At 39.3% G+C, this 17,732-nt stretch overlaps 1 protein-coding gene across 4 annotated transcripts in view; it reads right to left on the minus strand.

Annotated features, from left to right (window-relative positions):
• Positions 1-17,732, minus strand: part of LOC126162537 (transmembrane protein 94) — a 501,552-nt gene that overhangs the window by 265,147 nt on the left and 218,673 nt on the right. For all 4 annotated transcript variants that reach the window (XM_049919114.1, XM_049919113.1, XM_049919112.1 and 1 more), the window contains one exon: positions 13,465-13,682. In XM_049919114.1, the coding sequence (XP_049775071.1) occupies positions 13,465-13,682 (218 nt within the window). The remainder of the gene's footprint in view (positions 1-13,464; positions 13,683-17,732) is intronic.

Genomic DNA, 17,732 nt, shown 5'->3' on the forward strand with positions numbered 1-17,732 from the left:
CAGCCTTTGGTTGTGAAAGCTAGAATTTTGTGTGTATGTTTGTGTTTGTTTGTGTGTCTATTGACCTGCCAGCACTTTTGTTTGGTAAGTCTCATCATTTTTATATCCTTATGTACATATGTGATATAGAATCGTCATTGTTCTTATACATATATTTCCTATTTGCACATATTAATAAATATCTACATGAAAGTTTTCCCAAGTAACTAGGCAGTGTAGAACCATCACAATAAACTGCCATGTGTGCATATTCCTCTTATATCCTTATGTACATATGTGATATGGAATCATCATTGTTCTTATACATATATTTCCTATATATACATATTAATAAATATCTACACAACAGTTTCCTCAAGTAACTAGGTGATGTAGAACCGTCACAATAAACAGCCATGTGTGCATATTCCTCTATGTGCACATTCTTTCCCCCTACAACACTTGACGGTTCTTACATCATTTTTATCTGTACTTCCACTGTTTGCATCTTCGTGTTTCATTGTGTGTATGCATAAACCCTTTCCACCCCCTCTTCCCCAGGATCCCTACTTCAACAGTACTTGAGTGAGAAGCCGGAGGAGGTACGGTGTTAAACATCTGCTACAGAACGGACATTCTCACCTTCACCTTTGAAGTCCCCGAAGAAAATCTTAGCCACCCCTATGGTATGGCAGATGGTGAAGAATCAGTCACACTTGTTTGCGACGGTCTTTTGAAAGGTGTGGTGTGTGTTCTGTGTTAGCCATGATTTATTTGTTAGTGTAATTCATGCGTTAATTATAATACCCACCCCTTCCAAAACCAATACAAACCGTCTCCTTTACATCACATCCCATACAAGGTATAAAATGTTCTATAAAAATAGAAAATTATACACTATAATCAAATAATTGTTTAGTTAATTACTTTACACTATATTTTATACACAGATAAAATACTCTGTTCAGTTTAGGTCGTCTAGACATCATACATTTTAAATAGTATCATCAAATTATACCTTTCACTCATGTAATATTTTATTCGTTTCATTTCATGTCTAGAGATCACAGTTCATTTGTGGTTCTCTTTTTTCTATTTTACCATCAAATCTAGTTTTCTACATACTAAAATTATAGGATAGTTTAAGTATTCAAGAATAGATTACAGAATAGATTTGAAGGGAATTTGGCGCAGGAAAAAAAAACAGCACAAAAGAAACACTGAAAACAACTAGGGATCCGATGGTCATCACTGTGTCCATTAACACAGAACGTTAACATCCCTGTGAGATATACAACTTCATGTCTTTTACATTGTATTTTCCTTTCTCTGATTCTGTTATAGGATCTGCCAAAAGTAAGGCTTTGGGATGTACCACCACTAGTACTCAGTAAGGTCCTTCATACTTTTGGAAAAAATTGTGTGTCTCCTTCTTCAGGACAGAGCTCTGAAGATGCTGTTTTACGAGAACTAGGTCATCTGCCATGTACTGAGGTTCGATAGCGTTCTCATTACGTTTACTCACTCGTTGTTGTGATTTGTCAACTAGATTTTTAGAGACTTAAGTTGGTAATTGTCAGTAGGTTGTTCAGGCCAAATGAAACATTTAATAAGAGGTTCTCCTACAAACGGTTTGCCTATTACTTCTAAAGGTGTTAATCCTGTTGATAAATATGGTAGTTCATTTAAAATAAGTTCAAAGTCTTTGATCTTCATTGCCCATAACGTATGTTTTTCACGGCAAAAGGTAGGGCATAATTTCCCAATCTCTTTTATTACTAGTTCACATGGATTTGATGACGGGTTATAGTTGGATATTAATACTTTAAGAACATCCTTCCATGCTAGAAATTCTTTAAATTCGTTACTGACAAATTGTGGCCTATTATCGGAGAGAAATTGTTTTGGTTTGCTTACCTCGAGAAAGTATTGTTGCAGACAGTGTATCACAGTTGGTGTATTTGTTTCTTAATAGGATACAATTTAAAGTACTTCGACCAACACTTTATGAGGACAAAAATGTACAACACTCCTCCCTTTCCTTTCAGAAGTGGTCCTAAGAAATCCGCTGCTGTAAGATTGTGTAATGTCTTAGGAATGATTGGATACATTTTGTATTTAATATGAGTGTTACTCTCTTTCACCTTCCGACAGATTTCACAAGTCCTAATTAAAGATACTACTTTATGTCTTAGCTTCTTAAAACAATAGAACTTATTCGTATGAGCTATACATTTCTTTATCCCGAAGTGTCCGTGTCCAGTATGAACATACCACACTCTCTCATCCTCCATCAACATCAGGATGCATAAAAGCCACCGACTAGATGTTATACTGTCTCTCCAAAATAAATTATGTCCTATAATTTTCCACCTCTCAAAAGGTAAGGAATTCTTGTTACACACAGCATATATTTCTGTAAAGTAGGTATCATGATGGATGTTTTCGGTTATTCTTCGAGCCATCTCTTGTATGCTGTTATGTGGATATTCTACTGTTAAAAAATTAATCACAAAAATTACGCCAGGCCATTCCGTATGTTTTAACTCTTTCATGTCTACAGGTTACTAGACAAAGTGCCAGGCACAATATTTTCAGAGACTTTTATATACTGTATTTTAATGTCATATTCCTGTACGAATAACATCCACCACATTAATCTACTATGTAATAACCGACTTTCTGCCCTGATAACTGAATGGTCATGGCAGCAGTCTGTCACACCCAGGGGCCCGGGTTCGATTTCCGGCTAGGTCGGAGATTTTCTCCGCTCAGGGACTGGCAACGGGAAACCACCACTGGAATCACTTCCCTAGACGCTCATGCAGAGGACCTCTCTGACGAGGCTTCCCCCGTGAAAAGACCTGCCATAAGGCAGAACACAAAGTAGTTGTTGTTGTTGTTGTTGTTGTTGTTGTTTTTTTTTTTTTTTTTTTTTTTTTTTTTTTTTTTTTTTTTTTTTGAATAACCGACTACTCATTAAAAAGGATAGAGCTTGGTGATTCACACACACACACACACACACACACACACACACACACACACACACACATATATATATATATATATATATATATATATATATATATAGATTTTGTGTGTATGTTTGTGTTTGTTTGTGTGTCTATCGACCTGCCAGCGCTTTTGTTTGGTAAGTCTCATCATCTTTCTTTATATATATATATATATATATATATATATATATATATATATATATATATATATATATGGTTGTAATCCTCCCCCCCATGAACCAGGGACCTTGCCGTTGGTGGGGAGGCTTGCGTGCCGCAGCGATACAGATAGCCGTACCGTAGGTACAACCACAACGGAGGGGTATCTGTTGAGAGGCCAGACAAAAGTGTGGTTCCTGAAGATGGGCAGCAGCCTTTTCAGTAGTTGCAAGGGCAACAGTCTGGATGATTGACTGATCTGGCCTTGTAACAATAACCAAAACGGCCTTGCTGTGCTGGTACTGCGAACGGCTGAAAGCAAGGGGAAACTACGGCCGTAATTTTTCCCGAGGGCATGCAGCTTTACTGTATGATTAAATGATGATGGCGTCCTCTTGGGTAAAATATTCCGGAGGTAAAATAGTCCCCCATTCGGATCTCCGGGCGGGGACTACTCAAGAGGATGTCGTTATCAAGAGAAAGAAAACTGGCGTTCTACGGATCGGAGCGTGGAATGTCAGATCCCTTAATCGGGCAGGTAGGTTAGAAAATTTAAAAAGGGAAATGGATAGGTTAAAGTTAGATATAGTGGGAATTAGTGAAGTTCGGTGGCAGGAGGAACAAGACTTTTGGTCAGGCGAATACAGGGTTATAAATACAAAGTCAAATAGGGGTAATGCAGGAGTAGGTTTAATAATGAATAGGAAAATAGGAATGCTGGTAAGCTACTACAAACAGCATAGTGAACGCATTATTGTGGCCAAGATAGATACGAAGCCCACACCTACTACAGTAGTACAAGTTTATATGCCAACTAGCTCTGCAGATGACGAAGAAATTGAAGAAATGTATGATGAAATAAAAGAAATTATTCAGATAGTGAAGGGAGATGAAAATTTAATAGTCATGGGTGACGGGAATTCGAATGTAGGAAAAGGGAGAGAAGGAAACGTAGTAGGTGAATATGGATTGGGGCTAAGAAATGAAAGAGGAAGCCGCCTGGTAGAATTTTGCACAGAGCACAACTTAATCATAGCTAACACTTGGTTTAAGAATCATGATAGAATGTTGTATACATGGAAGAACCCTTGAGATACTAAAAGGTATCAGATAGATTATATAATGGTAAGACAGAGATTTAGGAACCAGGTTTTAAATTGTAAGACATTTCCAGGGGCAGATATGGACTCTGACCACAATCTATTGGTTATGACCTGTAGATTAAAACTGAAGAAACTGCAAAAAGGTGGGAATTTAAAGAGATGGGACCTGGATAAACTGAAAGAACCAGAGGTTGTACAGAGTTTCAGGGAGAGCATAAGGGAACAATTGACAGGAATGGGGGAAAGAAATACAGTAGAAGAAGAATGGGTAGCTTAGAGGGATGAAGTAGTGAAGGCAGCAGAGGATCAAGTAGGTAAAAAGACGAGGGCTAGTAGAAATCCTTGGGTAACAGAAGAAATATTGAATTTAATTGATGAAAGGAGAAAATATAAAAATGCAGTAAATGAAGCAGGCAAAAAGGAATACAAACGTCTCAAAAATGAGATCGACAGGAAGTGCAAAATGGCTAAGCAGGGATGGCTAGAGGACAAATGTAAAGATGTAGAGGCTTATCTCACTAGGGGTAAGATAGATACTGCCTACAGGAAAATTAAAGAGACCTTTGGAGAAAAGAGAGCCACTTGTATGAACATCAAGAGCTCAGATGGAAACCCAGTTCTAAGCAAAGAAGGGAAAGCAGAAAGGTGGAAGGAGTATATAGAGGGTCTATACAAGGGCGATGCACTTGAGGACAATATTATGGAAATGGAAGAGGATGTAGATGAAGATGAAATGGGAGATACGATACTGCGTGAAGAGTTTGACAGAGCACTGAAAGACCTGAGTCGAAACAAGGCCCCCGGAGTAGACAACATTCCATTGGAACTACTGACGGCCTTGGGAGAGCCAGTCCTGACAAAACTCTACCATCTGGTGAGCAAGATGTATGAAACAGGCGAAATACCCTCAGACTTCAAGAAGAATATAATAATTCCAATCCCAAAGAAAGCAGGTGTTGACAGATGTGAAAAGTACCGAACAATCAGTTTAATAAGCCACAGCTGCAAAGTACTGACACGAATTCTTTACAGACGAATGGAAAAACTACTAGAAGCCGACCTCGGGGAAGATCAGTTTGGATTCCGTAGAAATACTGGAACACGAGAGGCAATACTGACCTTACGACTTATCTTAGAAGAAAGATTAAGGAAAGGCAAACCTACGTTTCTAGCATTTGTAGACTTAGAGAAAGCTTTTGACAATGTTCACTGGAATACTCGCTTTCAAATTCTAAAGGTGGCAGGGGTAAAATACACGGAGCGAAAGGCTATGTACAATTTGTACAGAAACCAGATGGCAGTTATAAGAGTCGAGGGGCATGAAAAGGAAGCAGTGGTTGGGAAGGGAGTGAGACAGGGTTGTAGCCTATCCCCGATGTTATTCAATCTGTATATTGAGCAAGCAGTGAAGGAAACAAAAGAAAAATTTGGAGTAGGAATTAAAATCCATGGAGAAGAAATAAAAACTTTTGAGGTTTGCCGATGACATTGTAATTCTGTCAGAGACAGCAAAGGACTTGGAAGAGCAATTGAACGGAATGGATGGTGTCTTGAAGGGAGGATATAAGATTAACATCAACAAAAGCAAAACAAGGATAATGGAATGTAGTCGAATTAAGCCGGGTGATGTTGAGGGTATCAGATTAGGAAATGAGACACTTAAAGTAGTAAAGGAGTTTTGCTATTTGGGGAGCAAAACAACTGATGATGGTCAAAGTAGAGAGGATATAAAATGTAGACTGGCAATGGCAAGAAAAGCGTTTCTGAGGAGGAGAAATTTGTTAACATCGAGTATAGATTTAAGTGTCAGGAAGTCATTTCTGAAAGTATTTGTATGGAGTGTAGCCATGTATGGAAGTGAAACATGGACGGTAAATAGTTTGGACAAGAAGAGAATAGAAGATTTTGAAATGTGGTGCTATAGAAGAATGCTGAAGATTAGATGGGTAGATCACGAAACTAATGAGGAGGTATTGAATAGGATTGGGGAGAAGAGAAGTTTGTGGCACAACTTGACCAGAAGAAGGGATCAGTTGGTAGGACATGTTCTGAGGCATCAAGGGATCACCAATTTAGTATTGGAGGGCAGCGTGGAGGGTAAAATTCGTAGGGGGAGACCAAGAGATGAATACACTAAGCAGATTCAGAAGGATGTAGGTTGCAGTAGGTACTGGGAGATGAAGAAGCTTGCACAGGATAGAGTAGCATGGAGAGCTGCATCAAACCAGTCTCAGGACTGAAGACCACAACAACAACAACATGGTTATAATAGAAGGAAACATTCCACGAAGGAAAAATATACCTAAAAACAAAGATGATGTGACTTACCAAATGAAAGTGCTGGCAGGTCGACAGACACACAAACAAACACAAACATACACACAGGCCTTTACAAATGTCTGCTTGTGTCTGTGTATATGCGGATGGATATGTGTGTGTGTGCGAGTGTATACCTGTCCTTTTTTCCCCCTAAGGTAAGTCTTTCTGCTCCCGGGATTGGAATGACTCCTTACCCTCTCCCTTAAAACCCAAATCCTTTTGTCTTTCCCTCTCCTTCCCTCTTTCCTGACGAGGCAACCGTTGGTTGCGAAAGCTAGAATTTTGTGTGTATGTTTGTGTTTGTGTGTCTATCAACCTGCCAGCACTTTTGTTTGGTAAGTCTCATTATCTTTCTTTTTAGATATATTTTTCCCACGTGGAATGTTTCCCTCTATTATATTCATATATATATATATATATATATATTTATTTATTTATTTATTTCTGACCCCCATTTTAGTGTTTGGAATTTTTGGATACCCCATACTATTGCTAATAGTTCTTTTCCTGTGGCTGCATAGTTTAATTCATATTTGTTGAGACTCCGGCTAACAAAAGCTACAGATCTGTGATTTGTACTTTCCAGACCCCACTCTCCTTGGAAAAGTTCTGCTGCTATACCATAGTCAGACGCATCTGTTGATATTTTAAATGGCTCACCTATAACCGGATTGTGTAATATGGGTGATTCGACCAGTGCTCTCTTTACTTTTTCAAACGCACCATTGGCCTCTTGGTCCCAAACCCATCGTATTCCCTTCCTTAATAAATTTAAAAGTCTTGGGTCATTCAGCTCTTGACTTCGTATATATCATCTATAATACCCAGCCATTCCAATAAATCCCTTCAATTGTCTTACGTTTTTAGGGGATGCACACTCCCTAATGGCCTTTATACATTCCAGATCTGGTCTTAATTCCTTGCACTCCTACGATATGCCCTAAAAACTTAAGTTCTTGCCTCACAATTTCCGATTTAGACAATTTTACTGTAATACCTTTTTCTTTAAACCTTTTCAGAGTTTTACTCAAGGTCAGGCAATGCTCTTCCCAGGTATATGAGATTACTAGTATGTCATCTACATATATTATTAAATTCTTTAACAATTTCCTTCCTAATGCCTCATCCAGTGCACGTATAAACATGGATACTGAGATATTTAGCCCAAATGGTAATACATTAAAATGATACGACTTCCCATCAAATAGAAATGCTGTATATTTCTTTGAGTCAGGATCTAACCAAATTTGCCAATATCCTGCAATCAGGTCCATCATGCTAAAATACTTTGCTTTCTCAAATTTGGACAATAATTCATCAATGTTAATGAGCTACCTCATTCTGTCTCTATATGTTTATTCAAAGTACGCATATCTAGTACTAACCGCACACCTCCCATAGCTTTTTTTACTACTACCAAGGGGTTATTCATGACACTAGAGCTACGTTCTATTATGTTATTGTCAATCATCTTGTCAATTTCTTCCTTGAGTGCTTCTTTTAGACTTACTGGTATTGGATATGGCTTACAGAAAAATGGAGTATTATCTTTGATTTCAAATTTACATATACAGTCACTAATACTACCCGGACTATCAGAAAATACCACTTCATATTCCAATAGAATTTTAGATAAATTTAATTTTTGCTCATTGGTTAATAATGGTGATTTGTTTATTTTGTTTTGTATGTCAGCTTGGTGTGATACATGACTTACATTATCGATTTTCGGTGCCAGTTGTGCTGTAGCTGTTAATCTCAGACATCGATTCTCTGTTGTTTGTTTATCAATGCAAGGTGTCTGTCACAAACGGTAACCACTACCTACTATCTCCTTTTTCAAAACATTGAAAATTTTCTTGAAAATTTAAAATGACTTTATATTCCAACAGCCAATCTAACCCAAACAAGATATCCATGTTAATGTTTTCTACTACTAAAGGTGTCTGATGAAATGAGATATCCCCAATGTTGCAGTTTACTTGGGTTTCGTATTTGACTACCTTACTTTTCGTTCCAGTTATACTGAGTAAGTACACTGCAGATACTGGCAACAGCAGTGCTGTTTAGTCTGTAATGTGTTAAAGAACGCTGTAGAAACCAGTGACACTTCACTCCTGGAGTCTATAAATATGTTAACTTCAACATTCTTCAATTTTCCTACTATTATTGGTTGTGGATTATCGATAGTCAAGCTTGGTTCTTCTAGCAACAACCATTCTTTTGTTGGTATTTTATGCATGAAATTAACACACCTATAATAAGCCAGGCCTCCTAATGTATTTCTATGTCCTGGGCCCCGGCCCTGGATCCAGATCGCACTATGTTTTCCTCATTATTGGTGATCACTCGTTGGTTACCAAATCGGGGTATTACATTACCATTTTGTATTCTATTATTACTTGGTACAAATTCTTGCCAAGTAACTGGACCTAAATTTGAAGGTGGATGCTTCTTCTGATAATTTTCGTTACCATTATTCCAGTTACACTGATGCACTCTAGCTAAATTAGCCTCATGTCTCTTAAAGTTGCTATTATTATTATTATCTCTTGTATAATTCTGATTTTTCACTTTGGTGTAGGTTCTCGTTGTGGTCTTTGTTTAAGGCATCAAGAGCGTCTACAAAGGATAATAATTCTTCTACGGTTTTCCATCCACTACATAATATGTCTTTCCTAGCACAGATGGGTAATCGTCTAATTAAAATTTGAACTAACCCCTCTTCCTCCATGGTCATGTCTAAGTACTTCACCCCTGTCAAATGCCAGTCGAAATACTTTCGCACTGTACCCCACAAACTGTTGTAATACTTTGGGTCCCACAAGTTGGATATTACTTTGGCCTGAACGCTTGCTCAACATTACTTCTCCTTAAACTTCTTCTGGAAGAGTGGCCAAGACGAAAAGTTTTAGATGTTTACTGTACCCCACTTTGAGGCCTCTCCTAATAGATACCCTACTGCAAATTCAGTGTTTTTTGAATCTTCGCAAGTCTTGGGCAAGGCTTGGCTCGACTGAACCTTTTCAAAAAATGAGTAGGATGTACTTCCCCATTCATAGAGTATTAGGCTGTGTCGGCGAGCGGGTGTGGAATCAGCACCAGTGAACAGCATGGGTGCCAGCGACATTCGAATGTTGGTTTAAGCGTCGGAGGGCGGATTTGGATTCAGCACCAGGGAACAGCACAGGCGCCGGTGACGTCGAATGTTGGTTTCAGCATCGCCGACTGCTGCAATGTGTGTGAGAGCTGTGTACTATCCACACCAAATCATCTTAGTTAAGGTATTCTTGGCGTAACTCTCCTTAGTCTAAAGGTTGAGGTCTTCTCTCTGTTCTTTTGACGTTAGTACTTTCTTACATCTTTTACTGTGTTGCATTCGCAACTTTCTTCCATTTAGTTTCTTGGACTCAATCCAATTACTCGAAGCAGTTCTCATATCTTGTTATGCCTGGTTGCTATGGAAACTCGCCAATCTCCACAACTTCTTCTCCAAAGAAATAATGCTGGTTAGAGGAACTAAAAAATACTATCCCTCTCACTTGAAATAACTCAGTACTCTCATACTTTCAGTTAAGCTCAGGTATATTTTCATCTCCAGTAGTTTCCCATAGACATACAAATTCTTGCAAGTCAACTATGCCGATACCCATCAAATACAATTTTCAACTTTTCCTACTATTATTGGTTGTGGATTATTGATAGTCAAGCTTGGTTCTTCAAGCAACAACCATTCTTTTGTTGGTATTTTATGCATGAAATTAACATACATATTATAACCCAGGCCATAATCACATTGTGGTGAGTTTCATAACCACCAGAAATTCAAAAACAGGTCTTCCTTCTCGCATGTCTAACACCAAGATTACTTAAGAGTCTCTAGACAAATCATTTTTCATTTCTTCATAACAATTACAATCATTACACCATTAAAGAATAAAGTGTGCTTGCTCCTTGTATATCACACACACAGCTTCTATGGCGCGAGCAGCACACACTTGTCTGTGCCGATTGACCACCACAATTGCAGTATTCTCCCAATACACGCCCATCCTGCACACACAAAAACCGTTGGTGCAGTAGACACATCTCCACTCTCTCACACTCATACTTAAAATATCGAGTGTTCGAGGCAGTGGAAGACCGAGTGTCTCTAGAATTCACCCCCAAATTCTCGAGGCACTACAATAGGTAGAACAACTACCATAGTGCATTGTTCATTTATAGTTTGGTTAATATCAAAAGGGGAATGAATACCATCAGATGATGAGTGTTTACTGTCAAGGCCATGGCGAAGCCATGCACTCATGTGAACCAGTGTTAACTGTGCCCAACAGAGAAAGTGAATGTCCATTTGGCTAGCTGGTCAAATCACGCAATATCCAGATTTGTGCGGCATTTGGGAATTACAGTGGGCTAATGTTGGAGTGCATTGGAATGTGAAGGAAGACATACTCATTACCAAGGTTCCGGTCGAACACGCCTGACCACCACAAGACAGGATTACCATAATGTGCACCAGGCACACCATAACCCCCCTTCACATATGTGACTGTCATCCAAGAACACAAAATGGACTCCTTGCTACATTCTCTGTTATTTTGCATCACTGATCGCAGACCAGCAGCAGCATAACTAGATAATTACTGTTCCATGTGTAGGCTACCATTAACACCATGAAACTAATGGCTGCACTTCAAGCAGTGCCATGACAGGAAAGCTGAACTGCTGATGAATGGCACTGCATTGTGTTCATTGATGAATCACAGTTCTGTACTACCCTGGATGACCATTGTCGGTGAATATGGCAGAGACCTGGGAGAGGAGGGTGAGGGTGGGGGTGGGAGTGAGAGTGGGGGTGGGTTGAGTGTGGGGTTGAGGATGGAGATGGGGGGAGGGGGGGGGTACCATTCTTCTAATGTTTTGGAGAGTCACAGCGGTGTTATCCCAGCATCATGGTATGGAGCGCCATTGCGTATGACTTCGGATCATAGTTGATAGTAGCTGAGGAAAGTCTGATGGCACAATAGTACATTCACAGATATCCTACATCCTCATGTGGTACCTCTCATGCGATAGTATCATGATCCCAGTTTTCAAACAGGCAGTCCTCATCCACAAAAGTTAAATGTCTCCATGAACTGTTTGAATGACATTGAGGTATTCCCATGGCTGGAAAGATCTCCAGATCTGCCCACAATAGAAAACATATGGGATAAGCTTGGATGTCAGCTCTGTCCCAGTATCAGTATCCAGTATGTTAAGTGCCAGTTAGAATGAAAATGTGCCAGCTTACCTCAGGAAAGGATACACCAGCTTTATGACATCGTTCACAGCAGAATTGGTGCAAGCATCCTTACCAAGGGACTGCAACTTTATACTGATAAGTGGGCTCATACTGATAAGGTGTTTGTTAATTTGACTCAATTTTATAACCACTGAAATAACATCAGATACCCTCTCAACCCGTGAAAATTCATTTTATTTCCCCCTCCATATCTGGGTGCTTCATTTTTTTCTTTGTAACAGCACATTAGTTTAACGTGATGTTCAGTTCAAAAGATTTGTATCAAAACCCAAAGAATCAGTATTTCAGCCACAACTGAGAAGTGAAGCTATATGGTGGTAGCAGATATACAGAGCAACGAACTCAGGCACACAAGACAGGGCAAGCTGAGCAATGAAGAAGTGGCAAACAAACACTTCCTCAACTTTCACTGTCTTTTGTTATAATTGATTCTATCAGAGACTGACTGAGAGCCAGTCACACAGTCACAGTGCTAATAGAGACTAATATTGTATTACTGTCAAGACATTTGCACAACAGTCTGGAGTTGCAGTTTCAATTTGTCTATTTCTTTTACTGTGCTTTGGGATTACAAACAAAAAATGCATAAATGGAGGAAATACCAATAAATGAGCTTAGTTACTCAATTACTACATCGTAAGACAGTAGCTTTACAATGATCTGTCCAGATGGCTGTGCATATTAAAGAACTGCTGTTGGGCCGTGGAAGTGCACAGGTCCAAGATTGAACTGGCCTGGTGGATTAATGATAAGCGTCAGTGTGCTGGTCAGCATGGATGTGGTTTGTAGGTGGTTTCCCACATCCTACAAAGTGAATAGTGGACTGGTACCCAACTCCCACCTCAGTTAACAATTTGTTAATAGAAATTAGAAAAATTTCGCTCACTTTCACATGAATCATACAACATGCAGACCGATGCGCACACATATTCTGTCTCACGGGGCAACAGTATTGTGAAAGGAAGGGCAAATGACCACCCCTTTAACTAACTATGCCAAATTTGTAAATAACCATGCCGAACTGTGCTGATGTGGGACAAAATCAGACATTAAAGAAAGAAGAAGAAGAAGAAGGCAATAGTTTTACATTGCAATTCCTGATCAACTAAAAAGCTTACTCCAGGTATAATGCAATGGATTCTAAATTCCTGGATGGGGGAAAAATAAACAAATTGCTAACTTTCCTATGAAAAATTAAAGCATGATTCTGGCGCCTGTAACTACAAACCAAATATAGCAACTGATCAAATCAGTTTTTAACCAGTATGTTTCTCTATTAAAGTACATACCAAGTCACTCCCTAAGCGCTCTTCAAGAGGAGGTCTATTTAAAAGTGCTGAGTGAATAAATCTGTTAAAACTTGTTATTATCTGACACTCTTTTTTGCTCAGATGATAATTGGTGGGATGCAAGATAAATAAATACTGTATTAATTTCTAGTTATCAGTTCATAACACAAAATATTTATTTTAAATGAAGACAAATTTCTGTGGAAAAGATAAAGTGACAGTTATGTACTATTTGTTATTAATATGCAAACAAAAAAACTTAACCAAGTCCATGTCGCATTCTAGTACAGTACCTGTAGAATGGAAACGACTAAGAATGCCTCTGCAACGAGGATCCCAAGCAAGTGGTGTAGGACTTCGATGTGGTGCATACAGGTGCTTACTGTCAGCTGGCAGTTCCAGATAAACATTTGAGAGCTTGCTATTCACAGATCGGGTCAAAGGACGATATGCAAAAGCTGTGCAGTAAGCAGTCAGACTTGTGCGCTGGTAGAAGTCTTGGATTTTCTTCCTGAATGAAAAGAATATGATATGATATTCTGAAGAATTAAAATACCTTTATTCTATATGTTGGTATGTGGGGTCATAAACAGCAGTGTTCAGAGCAGTCAATACAAGAGTTTGCTGGAGTACTGCAGAAAGAATGTCAATATCTATGAAATGCGCAAATTAAGCTGATTAACCTGATTTGAAGTTCTTAATTGTTCAGTTTTTATTATTATCACAAAATTTTGATCATTTTAGTTATCATGCTATGCAATTGAGCCTAAAAATGATTTTATAAATTAAGTGAAAATTGAGTAAAGAATAAGTCTTTAACAACAGTCATGAACGAGGGGGGAAAAATAATTATGGCATGTACATGTGAAGGAAAACTACTTCTTGAATGTGCTTGTACTCTGAGAGTTTCAGTAGGTTTCAAACTGTATACTCTACATACTAATTATGCTTACACAGTACGAAATTAAGATAACAAAATTAACAAGAATGAAAAGTAAAAGGCTGTCACTTCTTCAGTTATAGTAAGTGGCTGCTGTTTATCTACTATAGGCTGATTACCTATCTCCATTACTACAATGGCAATTATGAAGAATAACAGCTGTATACAGGGTGTTACAAAAAGGTACGGCCAAACTTTCAGGAAACATTCCTCACACACAAATAAAGAAAAGATGTTATGTGGACATGTGTCCGGAAACGCTTACTTTCCATGTTAGAGCTCATTTTAGTTTCGTCAGTATGTACTGTACTTCCTCTATTCACCGCCATGACTTCATACGGGATACTCTACCTGTGCTGCTAGAACATGTGCCTTTACAAGTACGACACGACATGTGGTTCATGCACGATGGAGCCCCTGCACATTTCAGTCGAAGCGTTCGTACGCTTCTCAACAACAGATTTGGTGACCGACGGATTGGTAGAGGCGGACCAATTCCCTGGCCTCCACGCTCTCCTGACTTTCATTTATGGGGGCATTTGAAAGCTCTTGTCTACGCAACCCCGGTACCAAATGTAGAGACTCTTCGTGCTCGTATTGTGGACGGCTGTGATACAATACGCCATTCTCCAGGGCTGCATCAGCGCATCAGGTATTCCATGCGACGGAGGGTGGATGCATGTATCCCCGCTAACGGAGGACATTTTGAACATTTCCTGTAACAAAGTGTTTGAAGTCATGCTGGTACGTTCTGTTGCTGTGTGTTTCCATTCCATGATTAATGTGATTTGAAGAGAAGTGATAAAATGAGCTCTAACATGGAAAGTAAGCCTTTCCAGACACATGTCCACATAACATATTTTCTTTCTTTGTGTGTGAGGAATGTTTCCTGAAAGTTTGGCTGTACCGTTTTGTAACACCCTGTATACGTTGTAATGAGAGAATTTGTAAACACTACACAACAACATAAATTTCTTTCCCTGCTACTGAGTTGAAAATACTGTTCTTGTAGTAATTCGTAAGCACTGAATACAGAACTGCAGTTGGATTTGCTCTGAAATGTCAGGAAAAAACAGTTATGTACATGTAAAAGTTATTAAGGATAATGATATTAACTACATTGAATAGCAAATGTGAAAAATTTTAGGGAAATTAATGTGTATACTTTGGGATGAAAACACTAAATATTATAATTAAGAAGTGAATTATAAAGGTTTATTTACCTCAGAAATGAGTCAACAACCCTTAGTTACACTAAGACTGACAATGGCTTGGTTTAACCCTTTAACTGCTCTGAATGTGTTAACGCACATGCCTTTGTACCTGTCCCTGTGTGCTCTGAACATGTTCTACGCGTAGACACATTTAGAGTACCAGGTAGATGGACTGGTGGCGCGCATAAACACGTTCAGAGCACACAGGGACAGGTAAAAAGGCGCGCGTGTTAACACATCCAGAGCAGTTAAAGGGTTAAAAGTGTTTAGAGCTTCTTGATTTCCACCTGTGCACACCTTCTGTTGCTCTCTGCAAAAACCAACAGTAATCCCCCATCATGTTTAGATTGAAGATTGGTATCTTGCTTCCATGGTGGACAACTCCTGGTAGAACCTTTCACCATGCTTGTCATTCATGGCTCCCACAGCTGATGCAAAGAAGATGAGATGCGAATGCAGGAAATGCATCCTTAGTGACATTCGGTAACCAAGATGCTGGAAGGCAGTTAACAACTTGTCCACAATTACTGCATAGCTACCTGTTCTGTGGTTCCCAAGAAAGCTGTGCATGACAAGCACAAATGCATCCCAAGCTGCTAGTTCTCGTTCTGTGAGCTCCAATCTGAATTTTGGATCTCGAATCAACTTTTGTATTTCTGGTCCAACGAAAACTCCTGCTTTCAATTTTGCATCAGTTTTCATCTTTCCGAACTCGCCTTTTAGGTACTGAAAAGCATGATTTGTTTTACCCACTGCTGCAACTAACTGTTTCATAGGACCAAGTTTGATGTGGAGTGGAGGTAGGTAAATCTTATTACAATCCACAAGAGGTACATGTTGAACATTGTGCTGTCCGACTACAGTCAAATTTCTGGGTGGCCAGTTTTTCACTGTGTAGTGATTCCCATCATCATGACTATTCCACAGGCAAAGAAAGCACATGTGCTTTGTACACCCAGCCTGCATTCCTAACAGAAGGGCTACAACCCTCAGATTGCCGCAAATATTCCAATTATGGTCAGAGTAGTTAATCAGCATCAAGCTGTAGATGTAGGTAACATGCAGCAGTCCTCTGCAGTTACGAGGCCTAAGTCAGTTGCAAAGCCTACCAGAAAGAAAAAGGTTCTGCTGCTAGGTAGTTCACATGGTAGAGGTGTGGGTTAGCAATTGCAGTAAGTGTTGGGGAGTGAGTACCAGGTCACCAGCATTGTGAAGCCTAGTGCAGGGTTGGCTCAAGTGACTGACAGCACAAGGGAATTATGTAGGAATTTCATGAAGGAGTATCAGGTAGTGATAGTGGGTGGAGCAGGGAACAGCCTTGACAGGGACGGGGAATATGATGTAGGTGGTGACCAGGTAAAGATGCTACTCAAACTGGTGGCACTAATGTGGATTTCATGCAACTGTTTTAGCGTCATGATCAGCCTCATCTTAATGCAGCTGTTAGGTGTGTTAACATGGGGCTGGGGAGGGCGCTGATGTCAGAGGGCATGGATCACATCTTGGTGGTGCCAGTTGGGTCTATCAGTAGATCAGGTTTCACTAGGCATGGCCTGCACCTCAATAGGTATGGGAAGGAGAGGCTGACAAAGCTTATAGGTGACAGTGTAGTGGGTAGTGGTGGTTGTTGTGGTGGTGGTGTTGGGATCACTCATGGAAAAATTCCTGTAGTAGCTCGCGTTAGAGCTGCACCTTCTTAGATTGAAGTCAGCTGATAGGTATACCTGCTTATAGGAAGTCCCTCTAACTAAGGACTCATCATTGGAGGATGTGATGTTTCCTAGTAGAGAAGGAATTAGCATATTTCATCAAAATATAAGAGGTATTAAAGATAATGTTAGTGAACTGCTTATAGATGTTGACTCTGAAATTATTGGTATAACAGAGCACCACTTAAATAATTTGACAATTCAGAGGCTTCCTTTACCAGGATATAGATTAGCTGGCTGTTTTTCAAGGAGTTACTTGAGGGGTGGGAGAGTGGCTATGTACGTAAAAACAGTATTCGATTTGAGTCCATATACGTATCACGGCACTTGTTCAACGACTTAATGCTGTCATTTTTACTGTTCAAATGGTATCTGAAGGGAGTGATCGTTCGACACTAAAATTAGTCTACTTTGCTTATTTTCATTCACTTATGTTGTATAGTGCTATATTTTGGGGTAACTCTTCCCATTCTAAACGGATATTTTTGGCTCAGAAACAGGTGGTTCAGGCAATAAGTGGTGTAAGTTCACGAACCTCTTGTCGACCCCTGTACACGAGTCTGGATATTTTGACATTGGCCTCTCAATATATATATATTCCTTACTGTCATTTCTTGTTAACAATATTAGCTTATTCCAAAGAATAAGCAGCTTTCACTCAGTTAGTACTTGGCAGAAATCAAACCTGCATTTGGATC

The sequence above is a fragment of the Schistocerca cancellata genome, chromosome 2 (assembly GCF_023864275.1).
Source record: "Schistocerca cancellata isolate TAMUIC-IGC-003103 chromosome 2, iqSchCanc2.1, whole genome shotgun sequence".
NCBI classification, from domain to species: Eukaryota; Metazoa; Arthropoda; class Insecta; order Orthoptera; family Acrididae; genus Schistocerca; species Schistocerca cancellata.